Source organism: Larimichthys crocea, chromosome VI (genome assembly GCF_000972845.2).
Source record: "Larimichthys crocea isolate SSNF chromosome VI, L_crocea_2.0, whole genome shotgun sequence".
NCBI classification, from domain to species: Eukaryota; Metazoa; Chordata; class Actinopteri; family Sciaenidae; genus Larimichthys; species Larimichthys crocea.
In genome coordinates, this window is record NC_040016.1 from 20220592 (window position 1) to 20239391 (window position 18800).

An 18800-nucleotide genomic window follows, 5' to 3' on the forward strand; every position below is an offset into this window, starting at 1 on the left:
TAATAATCCAGATCGTTGCATTAAATTATGATTATCATGAACATGGTGTCAAGTTGTGGAGGCAGCTCGTGCAGCGAACCAGCCTATAAAGTAATAAATTAAGCAGAGAAACTGACACAAGTAGATCACACATTTAGTCTTCAAGAATCTTCCAATGAATTCAGTGAAGTTAATGTCATTTAAATGGTTAAATTATGGATTCAAAGTTTAAGAGCTGACCTTTTAGCAGACTTTAAGTCTTTTTATCAGCACCAAAAGCACCAGATATCTGACACCACAGCTCTCTTGTGCTCCAGCTTCTCTCCTCCTCTACTAACTCCACCCTAGGGAGGTTTAAAAGGCCACGAGACACCTGAGACGCCTCACTACGGTCAGACATCTTACACTCACCTGTTTCACTTCTCTGACTTGGTCATTGCTTGGTATTCCTAATCTACTCCTCTTCTAGCTGTCTGCTTTCACCTGTCTCCATCTTCCAACCATCATTCATATCTCCATCTTTCATCTCTGCATCCTACCACCTCTCTGTCTCTCTCTTCACCATGAGTCTGAGTCGTACCAAGCGAATCAGCTCCAGCAACTCTGTCCGTAGCAGCAGCGGCTCGAGGAGGCTGAGTGGTTTTGGTCCAGTCCAGGGGGGGTTCAGTGGCATCTCCCTCAGCAGCAGCTCGCTCTATGCGGGAACCAACGGGCATCACCATGGCCTCGGCACCCCGCTGGCATCCCTGTCGGTCAACAAGAGCCTGCTGGCCCCCCTCAACCTGGAAATCGACCCAACCCTGTCCATGAGCCGAACCCACGAGAAGGAGCAGATCAAGAGCCTCAACAACCGCTTTGCAAGCTTTATAGATAAGGTAAAGTAAGTGATGAACACATGAATGCATCAGTTAAGTTGTTTGAATACTTTTGTAATATGACTTTTACCTGTAACTGAAGTATTTCTACTTCTACTTGAGCACAAGATCCGAGTATACAGAAGAAATCAGCAAATATTTTGATAACTGATATATATTTTACACAATTTTTCAAGACATATAAAAAAAGGGCCAGATATTTTCTGCTCAGCCTCTAAATGTGTTGATTTGCTGCTTTTCTCTTACCTTGGAGTTTAGGTAAATAAATAAATTGTGATTGCAAAATAAAGTGACTTTTACTTTTTAATTGATATATTTCTACTTCAACTTGGAAATGACTCTTTTAAAAATGCATTAAAGCAAAACTATGTGATTATAAAGCTCTGTAAGGCCGAGCAGAGCTGCAGACATTATTACCTCAGTTTGTCATTTTAAACACTGCTGTGTTGATTCATTATGGCCGCTATAAGAACTCAAGCTGACCTTAATGAAGATGTTTACGAGGTCACAACAATGACACGAGCTTACCTCATAAATAAGAGCCAAAAAGGGGATAATCTAAACTGTGTTGACGTTCCTGAAGAACACAGCCTGCACACATTTCCCACAGAAGGAGTGACCAGCTCTGTGATAATGCCGGACATTGATACCGTACTTAGGGAACATCTCTGCTTTCTCACGGAGTAGGTAACACACTCTCACAATAGAGGCATTGTTAGCTTCTCACATCAGCTGAGATACACTTCAGGCGTAGAGAGACAGAGTGCAGTGCTGGACCGAGGTCTGTTCGTCCAAACATACAAAGCTAACCTTTTCCTTTTAGCTTTTTTTTTTTTTTTTAGTTCTTGTAGCACAAAGAGGAGAAACACTTAAACTCATATGGATCTAGAAAGTCTTTGATATGTCCTGTGATCGTTATACTCATGTCATGATTCTTGTTTAGAGCAGGTAGAACAAAGATAAGTTATGGAAACACTTCTTTTCTTTTATGAGTCACATATGTGTAATATCCAATTATAAAAGTAAGAGTAAAAAGATTTTACATAACAGGAACTTGACTAAGGAAGAATAAGATGCAAAATTTGGAGTAGAGTAGGCTTTATTATCACGTTAAAATAAAAAAGTAAACAACAACACAAATCAAGCAGGACAGGGATTGGCAGAAAAAAAAACGGAAACAATTTGAAACCCGGGTCTCAAGGGTCACATGGCAGCACCAGAAGGTGTCAAGAGAGGTCACATTCAGGAGGTTCATCTTCCTGTCTTCCTTTAAGACGTATTATACGTACAACACAAATAAACTAATGGACCGAGTCAGTGATAAACCAAATAACTCCTGTGATCTGTGAGGTAAAATTACTGTTTTTGTCAAAGTAGTCTGATGGTGTTAAAGAGAGCAGATAACAGCTTCAGTTCACCGTCAGGTATTAAATATACCAAACATGTATATGTGTATGTAGAAATACGGTACAGTTATAATGTTATGCAGTAAATATGTAGTCACAATGGAAGCAAAAAAGAATAATAGTGATCATTACAGTGGTGTAAATAATGAATACAAATGTCAAATTAAAAAATCTCTGCCCTTAAATTAAAGCCAGAGAAGGGTGCAGAAGTGGTGTTCGTTTCTAAGTCTGTACCAAAGCACTGCTCACAAAACGGTTCAAATTGGTTTTGAATCTTACCTCTGAGCTAAAACGGGAAACGTTACCAACAGAATCAGTTTCTGTCTTTCAATTCAAAATATCGTGAAACCTTCCAGAAAACATTTGAAAGCTTGTCGGTCCGTCTCTGTAAATGAGAGGGCTGATAACAGGTAGCACACAAAAGAGTCTTTGTTTGCTCTCTTAGGCGCTCGTAGTTGCAGAAGAAGTAAGGCGACTTTAATCTGGACTCTTTAAAAGTCAGTTTTATCTCTATATTTATTGATCCAGGGTGGCATTGTTAATTCATTGACATAAATCCAAACTTGCTTGCTTGGTGCAGCTACATTAGTGCAAGAATCAGTTAAATTCAGGCCAAAACTAGTTTTTCCTGATGGCTCTTGGTCTCCAGAATTTCCCAGCTAGTCTATGAGCTTAAATTCTAGACACTGCTGCAGTAAGACCTCTTCTCCTACTCTCCTACCCATGCATAAAGAAATGAAAGGCAAAGTCGAGTCAGCTGATGAATAAACTAACCCACCATTACTAGTGTAATCCGACCTCAAACGGCACTGAAACATTAAAGAGCTTCTTCCCTCATGCAGAGAAGTAATTAGTCCAATGCAGCAGGCAGACAAAGTTTTATTTGTTGCAGGATGATAGCCAGGTTTAAGTCTGAATGAGGCTCAGTGACCCAAGATCACTGGGAAATGTGATAGTTTTTATTGATACTGGTTGTTGCCGAAATAATACCCAGTTTGCCTGAAACGCTCAATGAAAACACAGAGACTGGAGCCTTAAAAAAAAGAGCCAGAAATTCAGCAAATGCATCTGGGATTTAAACAGCCATTTAAACCCTGAATCGCTGGTATTGGGCTACTGGATATTTAAGCTATCTGTCCCATTTCCGTCCCTTTGAGTTGGGTTGTAACCTGATGAATCAGGTCAGACATGGTGTGCTTGTGTCTATGAGGGAGATTATTCTGCTCTGGACAGAACACGGCCTTTGTGTTTGGAGGAGGGGGTATAATAGGTGGCGGATATACCCGGCTGCGGGCAGGAAACACGAGCTCTGCAGATACAGACTCTGAGTACAGTCAGGCGTTGACATTCAGATCGAGCTGGTTATCTGCTGGAACAATGCCGTTTCTTTAGCCTCTGAAAGGAGGGACATTATTCTACAGCTACAGCTGATGATTATTTTAATGTTTTAATTGTTCTTACACTTATTTACTTGATCAATTGATTATTTGATCCATGAAATATCAGAAAAAACTCCAGTAAACTTCATTTACTTTTGTATTCTAAAAAATATATGGTGGTTATATCACACTTGATACCATGTAGCTTGTAAAAAAACATGAAACCAGCCAACTGTTGATTATAAATGTAACAATGATAGAGCCAAAAAAAAAGAAATTTTAATTGAATTGAATAAAATAGAATTGTGACCTTAAAATAAAACCTCAAATCGATTGGGGATTTGGCCAATCATGATACCTCTGGTAAATATTTAACTAACAGTCAACAGGAGTTGTGTTACTTTGATTTAGAAACAAACACACACTTTTAGCAGAGTTTGCTAAAAAGCTAAGGGCTGAAATTACTTGAAACTAAATTACCATTTTAGTTTCTGTTGGATTGAATTTTTCTTTCTGCATCCCAGTGGTCAGATTTAGTTAAAGTCAAAGACGGTTATTTGATCAGTTATCTACCAAACAAACGTCCAATATGGCCTTCAGAAGAGGGGCTTTCACTAAACTTTCTATCTAATTTTTCCCACCTGCATCATTCAGGTACGTTTCCTGGAGCAGCAGAATAAGATGCTTGAGACAAAACTGGAGCTGCTGCAGGGTCAGGGGGTGGGCCGGTCCAACGTGGAGCCCCTGTTCGAGGCCTACATGGCGGGTCTGAGGCGCCAGATGGACTTGGTCAACAACGACAAGACCAAACTGGACGGGGAGCTGAGGAACATGCAGGGCCTGGTGGAGGACTACAAACACAAGTAAATAATGTCACGGTGTCGTAAATGATGTAAAAAAGAGCTCTGTAATATCTGATTTTTTGTGTTTCCTGTCTCCATTACAGGTACGAGGATGAGATTAACAAGAGAAACAACCTGGAGAACGACTTTGTTATCCTAAAGAAGGTCAGCATGCACACACGGACATGTTTACTATAGGTGTGGTGAGAAAGATGAACCCCTCTTTTGTCCTTTTCTATTGTACTTATTGTATTCCCTCTCTTCATTCCTGCAAGCACCAAAATCCTTCAATGATTTCACATGGTATCACACGGGAACAGCAACACGCTCGGGCAATTTACCAAATCGGATCTTCTCGTAGGATTTTTAGAGGTCCAAAGTCCAACTTTAGGTCTGAAAATGTACTAGAACTTACAAAATAAAGACATTTCTTTGCTAAATACACCATGACATCAACATCAAAATTGACTCCCTACGTCGCAACTCTACCAGGGTAGTGTAGAATCTTAGGAATTATTATTGATGACCGACTAACCTCTAATCATGCCGCCTCGCTTCGCTTTGCACTTCATGATAGATAGCCAAGATATTTTTTGGGCCTTTTCAACCTTTATTATATAGAGACAGTTGAAGAGTGGCAGGAATGTGGGGAGTGGGAGATGGGGAATGACATGCAGCAAAGGGCCGCAGGTCAGATTCAAACCCTGGGTCAGTGCGGCAAGGACTGAGCCTTCGTACATGGGGCGGATGCTCGAGCTAACCGATACCCCAAACGGTCATATTTCTTGGAAAAACCTTCATTTATATGGAATTTTAAGGAAATCTATACAGAATAAAGTAGTATTTTAAATGACAAACTGTTAATTGTACTATAAAATTTTGTTTTTTTTTACAGTGCTTTACAGTGTTTGTTTCCTCCTTCCTTTGTGTGTTCAGGATGTAGACTCAGCCTACCTGGTGAAGGCAGATCTGGAGGATAAGGTCGGAGCTCTGACTGATGAAATCAACTTCCTGCGCAACATCTATGAGGAGGTATTGGAATTCTTTGATGCTTTTTTTATTCTCTGATGCTCTTTATGTGCACATTTCTGGTCTGGTATCCAGTTATTTCGAGGTCAAGCTGTCACACTTTCCTTTGGTTCATTGTTCCGTCTCTGTGGTTGTGATTCACTGGAGAGTTCAGACATTATGGGTGTGGTGAGTCATACTGGAGAAAGATTTCAGAGAGTCTCATTCCCAGGATGTCAAATACTGACTTAAATTGGAAATCGGACCGAGCCACCTGTTCCCCTTTATGTCGGTGTTTGACATCCTGAGAATGAGACTCTCTGAAATCTTTCTCCAGTATGACTCACCACACCTTCAACTGCCTGTTGAATCTTTTTATATCAGCCAGCGGAAGTCTTTTTTCTTTTTTCATTGTTGTTGTTATCTATTGTCAACACAAACAGGAAAAATTTCATTTTATCCCCTCAAGAGATCACCACACTGCAGCGTCACAGAAACATGCCAGGACATGTAATCTGATGATGAGCTAACAGTGTTCATTTTAGTTTTAACGTTGGTTCTATATGTAAAGTTTCTGTAGGTATGTATTATGTCACCTCTTGTCTCTGTTTTGTTTCCTTCACCAGGAGCTGCGTGAGCTACAGGCCAGCATCAAAGACACCTCTGTGGTGGTGCAAATGGACAACAGTCGCAGCCTGAACATGGAGCAGATCGTAGCCGAGGTCAAAGCCCAGTATGAGGAGATTGCAGCCCGCAGCCGAGAGGAGGCGGAGGCCTGGTACAAGAGCAAAGTAAGGACGAGGAAACAGGAGTCATTACAGCAATCCTAATTAGTAAGAATAGGCACAAGAAACTATATACGGTATCCATTATTATCCATCAACCTACGGTGCTGCTGCTGCAACAGAGGCAACAGTTGCTGCAACCTCCTCAACTCACATCTCTGAATGAAGGAGGTGTCAAATTGTTATTTGAGAGCGAAATCCAAAACTGTCCCAAACAGACACACGACACAGTGGAGGAAGTATCGTCTACTTAAGTAATTTGCTTAAGTAAAAGTAGCAATAAAATACTATACAAATACTCCATTACAAGTCAAAGTATAGGAGTATTAGCAACAAGATTTACTTATTATTATGCATCGTACACCGTAAGTGTTCTATTATTAATGATTAGCTCACAAACATGTTGGGTATCGGTGTATGTTATCTGATACACTCCAAAATGAAAACAGTTTCTCTCCCCTAGGATATAATGCAGAAATATATGTGATATGTTGGTGTCACTGAACTTCAGTTTACAATAGTGTGGCAAGCAGCACAGAGTAAGAGAGTAGAAGCAGCATGATGGAGCTAATGTTGACCTTCTTCTGTCTGTAGTTCGACCAAATGTCGGTGCAGGCCAGTCAGTATGGAGACGAGCTCCGCATCGTGAAGGGAGAAGTGGCCGAGGTCAACCGACTGATCAGCCGGCTGCAGAGCGAGATAGAGGCTGTCAAAGCGCAGGTAAGGCTACAGGAAATATGCAGCCTGGTAGGTTGTAGCTTTCTGGGTGATTCAGATCCAGCATGGATGATTTCTTCTCCCTGTCCTCCCCTCAGCGTGGCGGTCTGGAGAACCAGCTGGCTGAGGCAGAGGAGCGTGGAGAGCTGGCTGTGAAAGAAGCCAAAGCCCGAACCAGAGACCTGGAGGATGCACTGCAGAGGGCCAAACAAGACATGGCCAGGCAGCTCCGAGAGTATCAGGTGAGCCAGACAGAAAACACAAATGTACTGAAAATATACTCAAAGTATTCAAAGTAAAAGTACTCAGAAGTTGCTGCTTCGTACACACTCACATACACACAGTGTAAAACCGTCTTTAGGATGTCGTGGGGCAGAGGCAAAATAATGTGCAACAGAAAGGTTCCATGTAAAACACATAGACATGCAGATCATGTGAATCGTGGCATGTAGAGCTGATGTTCACCAGCTTTCTTTTTTTTCACCTGCAGGACCTGATGAACCTGAAACTGGCTCTGGACATTGAGATCGCCACCTACAGGAAGCTGCTGGAAGGAGAGGAGGACAGGTAAGAAGAAGAAGAAGAGGAGAAGAAAAACAGGAGATATGATTATGTCTCCTTCGATACAACATCCTGTACATGTAACCTCTCTGTCTCTTCACCTGCAGACTCGGACAGCAGTCCATCATCCACATCCAGGCCGTCTCCAACTACAGTAAGTAACAAACTCAGACAGGACGACGATGGAGTGAGGAGGGTGTAAGTGCTTTAACGTCTGTCCATGACCTTCACTTGTGTGTCTTTCCACTGACAGAATTCCATGTTTTTATTCCAATAACTGAATGTCTTGACAATTTAAAATTAAGATTAAGATTTGAATGGTGTATTTTTTAGCTTTAAAAGTGACTAGAACAATAAAGTATCATCAATAAGGATTCATATGCAGCCTTTAATGCCAACATGCAGACCAAAATGCTTCACAGAGCAAAAGATAAAAACTGAAATAGACAAAAACGAATAGAATTTTGCAAAATATATATAATACATCAATGGTAAAATGTTATAATAAATAATTTAACTAAGCTAATAATAAAAAAAAGAACAAAGTTTAAGAATCATTGGATAGAAAACAACGACCAACAATAGAAACAGGTACATGAAATGAAATGAAACGTGAATAAACAGATTAGACGTATCAAAGCTTAAAGGCTCAGCAGTAAATGACGAGGCATCTTAAATATAAGTCAGAATATGTCTTGAGGTTGTTTTTAGGAATATTTAAGCTCCTCCTTTGTGAAGATTTGCTAATTTTCTTTGTCTTCCATGATTGAATATTTGGAAATGTTTTGACATTTTAAGACAGACATTATCTGTCTTCACTGATGTTAAATACTTAACTGACTCTCTGTCTTTCTATCTCTGTCTCTCTTAATCATATTCCTCTGTCCTCTCTCCAGGTACTAAGAGTACTAATGGGTACCACAGTAACAGCAGCTCTCCTGCTCCAAAACTGCTGATAAAGACAACTGAGACCAGAGATAACAGCAGATACAGCATTCACTGAGGACACACGCACACACACAACATGCAGTGGTGGGGTGTAACTAAGTACATTTACTCGAGTACTGTGCTTTCCTTTCATGCCACTTTCTACTGTGACTCCACGAGAATTATTTGACAGCTTTAGTTACTTTAATTGATTTGACTTTGAACTGATTTTTTGCACACAAAAATGTACGAAAATGCACAAGTAGAGATGAAACAGTCCATTAATTGACTGATAGAAAGTTAATTAACAGCTATTTTATAACTGTGAAGATCTGCAGCTCCACCTCAACCAATTACAACAGTAACATCCTGCTTTTGCATTAAATACACGAGTCATAATAATCATAATACTTTAAGTACATTTTCCTGATTATATTTACATGCTTACAGTTTTTAAATGTGAAACTTTAACTTCATTAAGTACTTATGCCATCACTGCGTGCATGTACCACACAAACAATCACAGACAAATCTTCAGTTTATTTTCTAAAGGGTTTCTCTACATGTGTGCAGGTGCATTTAATTACTAATGTTACTTAGTGTAGAATAATGGATAAAAAATAAAATCATAAGCATGGAGAATCAAGCGGAAATAGTACTGGTTTCTGATATAATTTTTACTAGATAAAGATTTTAAAGTGTGTACTGTAGTCTGTCGGGTCCGTTTTGGACTCATTAGTTGTACCGAGCAGCATGGAGTGCCTAACACTCTCTGATTTCTAACAAACGCTGTAGTAGGCTGTTTATTATCTACTATTCTCAATTAATCTGTGGTGAGGATATTGTAGTCTTGAAGATCAGATTGTAGACATCCTGTCAGAGGTGTGCTTAGCCAACAAAAGGTTTTGTTTCTTTAACTTTGCCAGCTCAGTTTTTCACTCTGAGAATGTTTGTGAAGCTGTTATCAGATAAACTAGTGGTCTTCATCTGCAGATGTGCTCATTAGGTTTTAGTTTCTTTATTACTTTTCTGCTGTTTCTTTTACATCACAAATAAACATGAATAAATAGATTATGGAGTGCCTTTATTTGTCTTTCCTGCAACATTTTCAATTTTCAAACAATAAAAATATGAACCAATTCAACAATTGAAATGCTGTTTCTGATGGCATTACCCTTAAAACACAAACTTATTATAATGGAGAAATTAGTGGAAATTTAGTGCTCACAGTGTACAGTAATTTAACATTGTCAGTTATGGCTGAGCACTGCCCTCTAGCTGTTAATTTATCTGTGTGCACTGTTTTATACAGTCTACACATGCACATTAACACACAGGAACAGAAAATACAAATACATTTGCCAAAATATTTCACTCAAAGCCAAAAATTTGGAGCTAGAGGAAAAGTAAAGGGATATTCAAGGTCAGTATGATTCATGTTCTTTGACCTTTTACGTCAGTATCCTCTGGGGAGCATGAATGTCTATATTAAATTTCATGGCAACCCAAAAATGGTGTTTGAGCCAAAATGGTGGACTAGCCAACTGACATTGGCTTTCCAAATGGCTTTACTGTTCCCGTATTTTTTTAAAGGGATAATCAAGAACAGTATGATTCATCCTCTTTGACCTGTTGGTGGCGCTATAGGACCTACGTTGGTATCTTCTGGGGAGCATGAATGTCTGTACTAAATTTTATGAAACCCAAAAATGGTGTTTGAGCCAAAATGGCGGACTAGCCAACTGACATTGCCTTTCCAAATGTCTTTACTGTTCCTGTATTTTACAACTTAACAAAAAAAAATGTAACATAGCTAGCTGGAAGCTATTAAGAATACAAAGTAAAAATAGAATTGAGTTTCCTTTATGTTTAAATTATTATAAACTGTTTTAGTGGCGCTAGAGGACCTACTTCAGTATCCTCTGGGGAGCATGAATGTCTGTATTAAATTTCATAGCAACCCAAAAATAGTGTTTGAGCCAAAATGGCGGACTAGCCAACTGACATTGCCTTTCCAAATGTCTTTACTGCTCCCGTATTTTACAACTTAACAAACAAACTGTAACATAGCTAGCTGGAAATTATTAAGAACATAAAATAAAGGTAAAATTGAGTTTCCTTTATATTTAAATTATTATAAACTGTTCTGGTGGTGCTATAGGACCTACGTCGGTATCCTCTGGGGAGCATGAATGTCTGTATTAAATTTCATAGCAACCCAAAAATGTGAGTTTGAGCCAAAATGGCGGACTAGCCAACTGACATTGTCTTTCCAAATGTCTTTACTGCTCTCGTATTTTACAACTTAACAAAAATAATGTAACATAGCTAGCTGGAAATTATTAAGAACATGAAGTAAAAGTAGAATTGAGTTTCCTTTATGTTTAAATTATTACAAACTGCTCTGAAAACAGTCGCTAACGTCTTCGGTAGTAACGGTTGCTTAGTAACGGTTGGCTGGAGGGAAAGGGGGTGGGGCGAACGGCGCTCGGGGCCGACGCTCCCCTCGCCTGTGATTGGCCAGCACTCGGCCGTTTTCGCGCCAACGCGCTGCATTGTGGGGACGGCTAGCGGAAGTCCGCCGGTCGTGGGGAAGCTGGTGTTGTTGTTTCGATGCGGAGACTTGTGGCCGCTGCTGCTGCGTGTCGCGTGTTTTCTGGTGTTTGACGGGTTATAACTGATTTTCTCCACTTCGAAACTGTACGTGTAAGTTCGGACGGATGAGGGGCGAAGAGTCGTCGGATTCCGAGTCGGGGAGGATGGAGGAGAGTTCAATCCGGAGGAGTTTGGAGACGTTGTGTCAGGAGCTGAACATGGACGAGCACACCGCCACTGAAGCCATGGACAACTTCTCTGCCATCTGGAACACGTACACACTGGAGGTGAGACATGTTCCTCTGACTCTCTTTAATGTCCTCAACTTTCACCGTGTTGTAAACTCCAGCACACAAACACAAACACGGGGTTAAAGGTCCGATCCTCCTGACTCACCTCATGACGTTACATCTTGCGTTACTTTGTAAAGTAACTACAATATCTGCATCAATCACAGACTTCCTGAGCCCAGTGTGCTTATTTAACATTGTTTACTTATGACAAACAGCCGAGTATTCACGTTTCAGTGACATGAAAACACTTTATTTATACATTACTGATTGATCTGTGAGTGTTTTGCTCCATGAAGTTGACATCTTCACATGATTGTCAAAGATTTTCAGGTGACAATGATAAAATGTGAGAAGCAGATCAGATTAGTTTGCTGTCAGACTTTCATCCCTACTTTATAAATAATGTTACTATGTGTTTTTTGTTTTAAACATGGACAAAATTAAAACATCAACACAAACACAATACACTGACACACACAGTTGAACATGTTTTGAAATGGAAAAATAAAACTGTCACAGATTTCCTGAGCCCGACATGTTTACATAACATTGTTTACATATGACAAAGTATTCACATCTCAGTGATGAGAAACAGGCGAGAGCAAAAACACACTTTATTCATACGCTGCTTTTCAAACAGGGCTGATAAAAGGTCATTTTAAATATAATTATGCATATGCAAAAACCTCGTCTTTGAGATGCTGTCACAATCAAATGTTTGATGAAATGATTATTGATCGCACGGCAATAAAACTAAGAGTTCACAGCAGCAAAATGAATTACAAGAAGAGATGCAGTGACCTTAAAACACCATATACATTATGAACATCGTAATGTAGGACATGGATAACTAAACTGGGCACACATGAACGATCTGATACAGCTGCTCTGATGTCTGTAATGTTCAAATTTTGCTGACACTGACGGTGTTAATTCAGTTATATGTATTAGTGGTGAGGTTGTTCTGCACTGTATCATACTGAGCACACACACACACACACACACACACACACACGTTTGTAGATCAGATACCACTTTCTTGGTTCACAGACATGTTGTGACATGACAGCGGCTTTCTCGCCCGTCGCCAGTGATTACATCATCAGCCCTGTTATTAAATGTAGGCATGAAAGTGACTTTACAGCCACTTCATTACAACTTTACTCCGCAGTGACAGACGAGAGAGAAAGAGGAGAAAGCAGCAGCCGCCACATGCTGTTTAAATGGCACTTAAAGTCACATGACACCCACTTCATTTACCGCTCTGCTAACAGCTGTTTTGGTCCCGTGTCATTCTGTGAGGTGACATTTTAAACCGACGTAACGGTTCATTAGTCACAGTTTCAGTATGAACTAATTAATGTTTGTATCTGAGAGTAATATCTGTTTTTTCCTCCGTCAATAACATCAGAGATTTGTCGTGTAAACCAGGTCAGATGAGACGCGCGTCAGTATTAATAATATATTTTAATTAAGTGGTTTTAAACAAAGACAGTAATATTTTATCATCTTGCTATTCGATGTGTCATACTGCTGATTATTTTGATTATAGATTCATCATAGCTCATCGATTTGTAATCATGTCATCATGTCTAAAACTCACATTCAAGACGCCGCTGCCGTCGAGTGTTTGTACCTTTCCAATAAATTTTTCTGTTGATTGTTTCAGCTCAAGTCAAATGTTATTATTTTACTGCCGTCAGTAAACGTTCGTTTTCGAAAGGAGACGCTGATTCAGATCGAAATAACGATCTGAATCAGCGTCTCCTTTTGGTGGGATGTGAGTCAGTCGTGTCTCGTATCCGTGATGCTTAGCTGTTGTTTTCTGCAGATTTTCATGCTCCTGATGATGTGCACAAGTGTCTGTTTGAGAGTTTAAAGTGGGTCAGCGACTGGCCAGATAATAAATAGTTTAAATGTGTTGCTGTGTTTGTGCAGGGAGATGTGGTCCACTGGCTGGCCTGTTCGCTGTATGCAGCCTGCAGGAAGGGATGCACTCCCACAGTGGGCAAAGGGCTGATGGAAGGAAACTGTGTCTCCCTCACCAGGATACTTCGCACCTCCAAACTCAGGTCAGTCACGCTCGGCTCTGCAGTACCGGACGGCGTCAAAACATCAGCAAATCACAGCATGCACCGTATGAACCTTGAGGCTGGCACCACTAAGAACAGGACAATAACACAACGAGGGAATAAGGAAGGGTTTCTTTGCCATCAGTAATCAAGAGGAGGAAACTCTTTTTAAATGGCCGTGACAGGAACTGGAAGCCAAAGACTGAGCTGAACATCTAAAATGACACAAACGCTGTAAAATAAGTGCAGCAGGTGAACAGTTGTGATTTCAGCTTCGCTCCATCACAAACTCCAGCCTGAAAAGTCCCAGCAGAGCAATTCGATGTTCAAAAAATGAGCGTGATAATAATTCACTGATATACAATATTGTAATTTGAGAAATGGCAGCATATCTCTGATTTCCAGTTTGTTTCATTTAATTTTCATTTAATGCTTAAATTTCCCTGGTTGAGATTTAATTCGATCCGACACCAAACGCCTCTACCTGCTTCACAGATCTACATTTATTTATTCTTATTTAGGATTTTATGCAGTCTGCTCCATCAAACATGATTTGGCTTTATTTGTCTCCCTTTAATATTTTTCCTCATATTTGGACCCTTCACTCCTAAACTTCTGGCTTTGTTTCTTTATTTTAATCTTGAAGCATTTAGAATCTACAGATAAGTTGTTTCAGCTGAAAAATCACATCAGGGACGATGAAACAGTTTGGACAGTCGCAGGATGAAAAGGAAAAGTAAAAAAAATACAACCACGACACAGCTATCGCACACACACACACACACACACACACACACACGGTGAGAATAATGAAGTGTGACGATGAAAGCAGTTAATTCCTCACGGCAGTCGGTCGGTTATATACTGTCCCAAGGCACTGGTGGGATTTTGCACTTTGTGGTGTCACCACGCCGACAAAACACACAAAATGCTCACACACATTGGAGCACACCAGGCAGGAGGCCTTCACACACACACACACACACAGTGTTTACTAAATGTTAAAACAAAGTTTACAGATCCTGGAAAAAATGTTAAATTAAACTTGATTTAAATGTTCAGGACAGTGGAGAAAGCCGTGATGTTAGAGCTCCGCTCGTTGGTTTTTGTAAATTATTCATTCACACTTTTGTCCCCGTCCTCCCAGTCTGATCCAGTTCTTCTCCAAGATGAGGAAGTGGGCCGACATGTCGAGCCTCTCGCAGGACTTCAGGCTGCGAATGGACCGGCTGGAGCGCAACTTCGAGGTTTCCACTGTGATTTTCCGCAAGTTCGAGCCCATCTTCATGGACATGTTTCAGAACCCGCAGGGAGGGGAACCGCCACGGCAACCACGCAGCAGGAAACACAGGCATGACACACACACACACGGCTAGGTTTTATTCTCTCTGTCACATTACGTCATTGTTTCTGTAATTTCTGCTTACGGAGAAACAAGTGGACACACACACACACACACACACACACACACACACACACACACGGTCGTCCAGTCTAACTGAGTGTGTGTCCTGTCTTTGGCTCTGCAGGCGTCTGCCCTGTCACATCAGTGATGTGTTCAAGTTCTGCTGGACTCTGTTTGTCTACACCAAAGGTATGAAACCAACACAAACTCTGTAATGTTTCAGCGAAACGTTCATGGACTTGAAGTGTGTAGGATTTCACAGCCACCATAATGAGAGCGCTAGATGCCATGAAATCCAACGCACTGGTCATTTAACGGACAGCTTCTCCAAATCATGTTTAAGTTCTTGCTTGTTGTTAGGATTTATTACACTCCAACACCCAAAGATATTCAGTTTACTAGTTGCAGATAAATGTTCTGTCCATCAGCTGATCTAATCTAGCTTGAGTCAGGATGCAAATGACCTCCGTGTGATACAAGACGTGACTGTGTTTACGTGTGTTTGAAGGGAACTTCCGCATGATCGGAGACGACCTGGTGAACTCGTACCACCTGCTGCTTTGCTGTCTGGACTTGGTGTTTGGAAACGCCATGCTCTGCGCCAACAGGAAGGACCTCATCAACCCGACGTTCAGAGGTGAGGCTTCCAACAAACGGCTCATTACAGCTGGAGTGTTTTATTTGACTGAAGTCAGCGGCGGTTTGTAGTGGATCCACTGAATGTGCGTACACAGGCTGCTCCTTCTGTTATTCACCCACAGACCACTCAGATCAAACTCACCTTGCATAGAGACTCTATTTACATACACTTACATCAAAGAAAAATGTGTTATGTTGTGCAGGTGTCGGTAACATCCACCCTGTGACTACAGTCTGCTCAGTCACCTCACTCTGCCTGTTCCTGCGAGCTCAAACAAGCCCAGCAAAAACCACGAGTAGCAGCAGTAGGTGGCAAGAGCCATCCGTGGTTTCTGTATCGAGGGACAAGTCCGCCAGCTGCTGCTCGTTAATTTGCATGTTCTAATCAGAGTGGGTGCGGATACGAAGTTATTAAGGTGTAAATGCAGAAGTCTGTGGATCACATCACACATAGGAGAGACAGATGGCAAGAGAGTGAGATGAGATTTCCTTTTCAGATATGTGTGCACACGTGTAGCCCCTTTGTGTATTACATGTGTGCTTATTTGTATGTGTGTGTGTGTCTTCTCTGTAAGTCGCTTTGGATAAAAGCGTCTGCTAAATGACTAAATGTAAATGTGTGTGTGTGTGTGTGTGTGTGTGTGTGTGTGTGTAGGTCTGCCTGCTCTGTACCGTGTCGACGGCCATGATTCACCGGACGAGCGTCCCCCGTGTGTGTTGGAGAGGTTGTGCGAGCTGCACGACGGGCTGGTGGTGGAGGCCAAAGGCATCAAACAGCACTACTTCAAACCGTACATCCAGAAACTGTTCCAGAAACAGGTGAAACAGATGAAATACTGTGTGTGTGTGTGAAAGTGTTAACCCTGATCTTCCAGTCATCTAAACTCATGTTTGTTCTGATCTAACTTTCAGATTCTGAAGGGTAACGACGATCATTTGACTGAACTGCTGGATCCACAGAACTTCATTGATAACAAGTAAGCCGATCAGAGGTCAAGGGTGAATTAAAGTGTTGAACATGGCGTGTCTGAGTAGATTTAGTAATCTGTGTGTGTGTGTGTTCGTACAGTAAAGCCATAAACAGGGAGTACGAGGAGTACGTGTTGACGGTGGGAGACTTTGACGAGCGAGTGTTTCTGGGAGCCGACGCCGACGAGGAGATCGGGACCCCGAGGAAAATCATTCAGGAGCCGTGTGCCATCCAGACGGCCGCTCAGAACCAGCTGCACCAACACATGGAGAAGGTACACACAGATCTGCTGCCAGCAGCATGACCATGAGGGTATTTTACACATTAGAGTTAAAATGACTTCAAGCCTGGTACAGTTCATATGTAGAGAACTTTGTGGTATAGAGACACACAGATGATAGCAGTACTCACTGAAACTGTAGAAATAATCTCTCTCTCTCTCTGTGCAGCCTGGAACTCTCGCTCCCTCGACCCCTCTGACCGGACGAGTCTACCTGAAGGAGAAGGACCTGCTCGTCACGCCCGTCTCCTCGGCGACGCAGAGCGTTAGCCGGCTGCAGAGCATGGTGGCCGGGTTGAGGACGGCGCCCAGCGACCACCTGCTGCAGATCTTCAAGTAAGTTCATCTTTTTGTCTCTCGACCGGGACGGAGTCGAGAAGAACGAAGACTCTGAAACTATAAACTGGTCGGACGCAGTGCCTTAACTGTACATGCATGCGTAGTTACTGTAGTAACAGTGTGTCCTGTGCTGCTGTTAAAGGACTTGCTCCAGAGATCCCACAGAGTCCATACTGGCCAGAGTAAAGACGCTGGGACAAACCTTCAAAGAACATTACACCAAGGACTCGGAGGACATGCCCGGCTCTCATATAGGTACAACACACACACACACACAGAGTGATAATGTGATAAACATTCAGCTTCAGAAACAATAGTTGGACTAACCTGGATAATGTATTTCAGTCTTTTTGTTTTACATTTAGACAAAGCACATAAATAATCTTCCGAGATTTCCTTTTCAGATAGTGTGCACACGTGTAGCCCTTGTGTATTACATGTGTGCTTATTTGTATGTGTGTGTGTCTTCTCTGTAAGCGCTTTGGATAAAAGCGTCTGCTAAATGACTAAATGTAATGTGTGTGTGTGTAGGTCTGCCTGCTCTTGTACCGGTCGAGCGGCCAGATTCACCGGACGAGCGTCCCCCGTGTGTGTTGGAGAGGTTGTGCGAGCTGCACGACGGGCTGGTGGTGGAGGCCAAAGGCATCAAACAGCACTACTTCAAACCGTACATCCAGAAACTGTTCCAGAAAACAGGTGAAACAGATGAAACTGTGTGTGTGTGTGTGTGGGTGTGGTGTGTGAAAGTGTAACCCTGATCTTCCAGTCATCTAAACTCATGTTTTTTTCTGATCTAACTTTCAGATTCTGAAGGGTAACGACGATCATTGACTGAACTGTGGATCCACAGAACTTCATTGAAACAAGTAAGCCGATCAGAGGTCAAGGGTGAATTAAAGTGTTGAACATGGCGTGTCTGAGTAGATTCAGTAATCTGTGTGTGTGTTGTTCGTACAGTAAAGCCATAAACAGGGAGTAGCAGGAGTACGTGTTGACGGTGGGAGACTTTGACGAGCGAGTGTTTCTGGGAGCCGACGCGACGAGGAGATCGGCACCCCGAGGAAAATCATTCAGGACCCGTGTGCCATCCAGACGGCCGCTCAGAACCAGCTGCACCAACACATGGAAAGGTACACCCAGATCTGCTGCCAGCAGCGTGACCATGAGGGTATTTTACACATTAGAGTTAAAATGACTTCAAGCCTGGTGGGTTCATATGTAGAGAACTTGTGGTAGAGAGACACACAGATGATAGAAGTACTCACTGAACCTGTAGAAAATAATCTCTCTCTCTCCCTGTGCAGCTGGAACCTCTCGCTCCCCGACCCCTCTGACCGGACGAGTCTACCTGAAGGAGAAGGACCTGCTCGTCACGCGCCCGTCTCCTCGGCGACGCAGAGCGTTAGCCGGCTGCAGAGCATGGTGGCCGGGTTGAGGACGCCGCCCAGCGACCACCTGCTGCAGATCTTCAAGTAAGTTCATCTTTTTGTCTCTCGACCGGGACGGAGTCGAGAAGAACGAAGACCTGAAACTTAAACCGGTCGGACGCAGTGCCTTAACTGTACATGCATGCTAGTTACTGTAGTAACAGTGTGTCCTGTGCTGCTGTTAAAGGACTTGCTCCAGAGTCACCAACAGAGTCCATACTGGCGAGTAAAGACGCTGGGACAAACCTTCAAAGAACATTACAACCAAGGACTCGGAGGACATGCCCGTCTCATATAGTAA

The 18800-nt window shown here is 42.0% G+C and overlaps 2 protein-coding genes across 3 annotated transcripts in view; both read left to right on the forward strand.

Moving 5' to 3' along the window:
* The first annotated feature begins 380 nt into the window (after positions 1-380).
* On the forward strand, positions 381-9522 carry si:dkey-222f2.1 (keratin, type II cytoskeletal 8). 2 transcript variants are annotated; one of them, XM_010747116.3, is made up of 10 exons: positions 381-854; positions 4294-4502; positions 4586-4646; positions 5418-5513; positions 6116-6280; positions 6869-6994; positions 7090-7233; positions 7482-7558; positions 7660-7706; positions 8449-9522. In XM_010747116.3, exons 1-10 carry the CDS (start codon positions 543-545, stop codon positions 8553-8555), a joined length of 1344 nt encoding a protein of 447 aa, XP_010745418.1. In that variant the 5' UTR covers positions 381-542; the 3' UTR covers positions 8556-9522. The 2 variants fall into 2 exon arrangements, with proteins under 2 accessions (XP_010745418.1, XP_010745419.1); XM_010747117.3 differs by having other exon boundaries at positions 7660-7750; positions 8449-8528.
* Positions 9523-10942: 1420 nt separating this feature from the next.
* rbl1 (retinoblastoma-like 1 (p107)) overlaps positions 10943-18800 on the forward strand; it is a 15920-nt gene continuing 8062 nt past the window's right edge. The window contains exons 1-10 of the mRNA XM_027279771.1: positions 10943-11361; positions 13306-13439; positions 14587-14790; positions 14969-15033; positions 15353-15481; positions 16139-16302; positions 16396-16460; positions 16553-16727; positions 16903-17069; positions 17215-17327. Coding sequence (XP_027135572.1) covers positions 11200-11361; positions 13306-13439; positions 14587-14790; positions 14969-15033; positions 15353-15481; positions 16139-16302; positions 16396-16460; positions 16553-16727; positions 16903-17069; positions 17215-17327 — 1378 coding nt within the window. The 5' untranslated portion in view covers positions 10943-11199. The remainder of the gene's footprint in view (positions 11362-13305; positions 13440-14586; positions 14791-14968; positions 15034-15352; positions 15482-16138; positions 16303-16395; positions 16461-16552; positions 16728-16902; positions 17070-17214; positions 17328-18800) is intronic.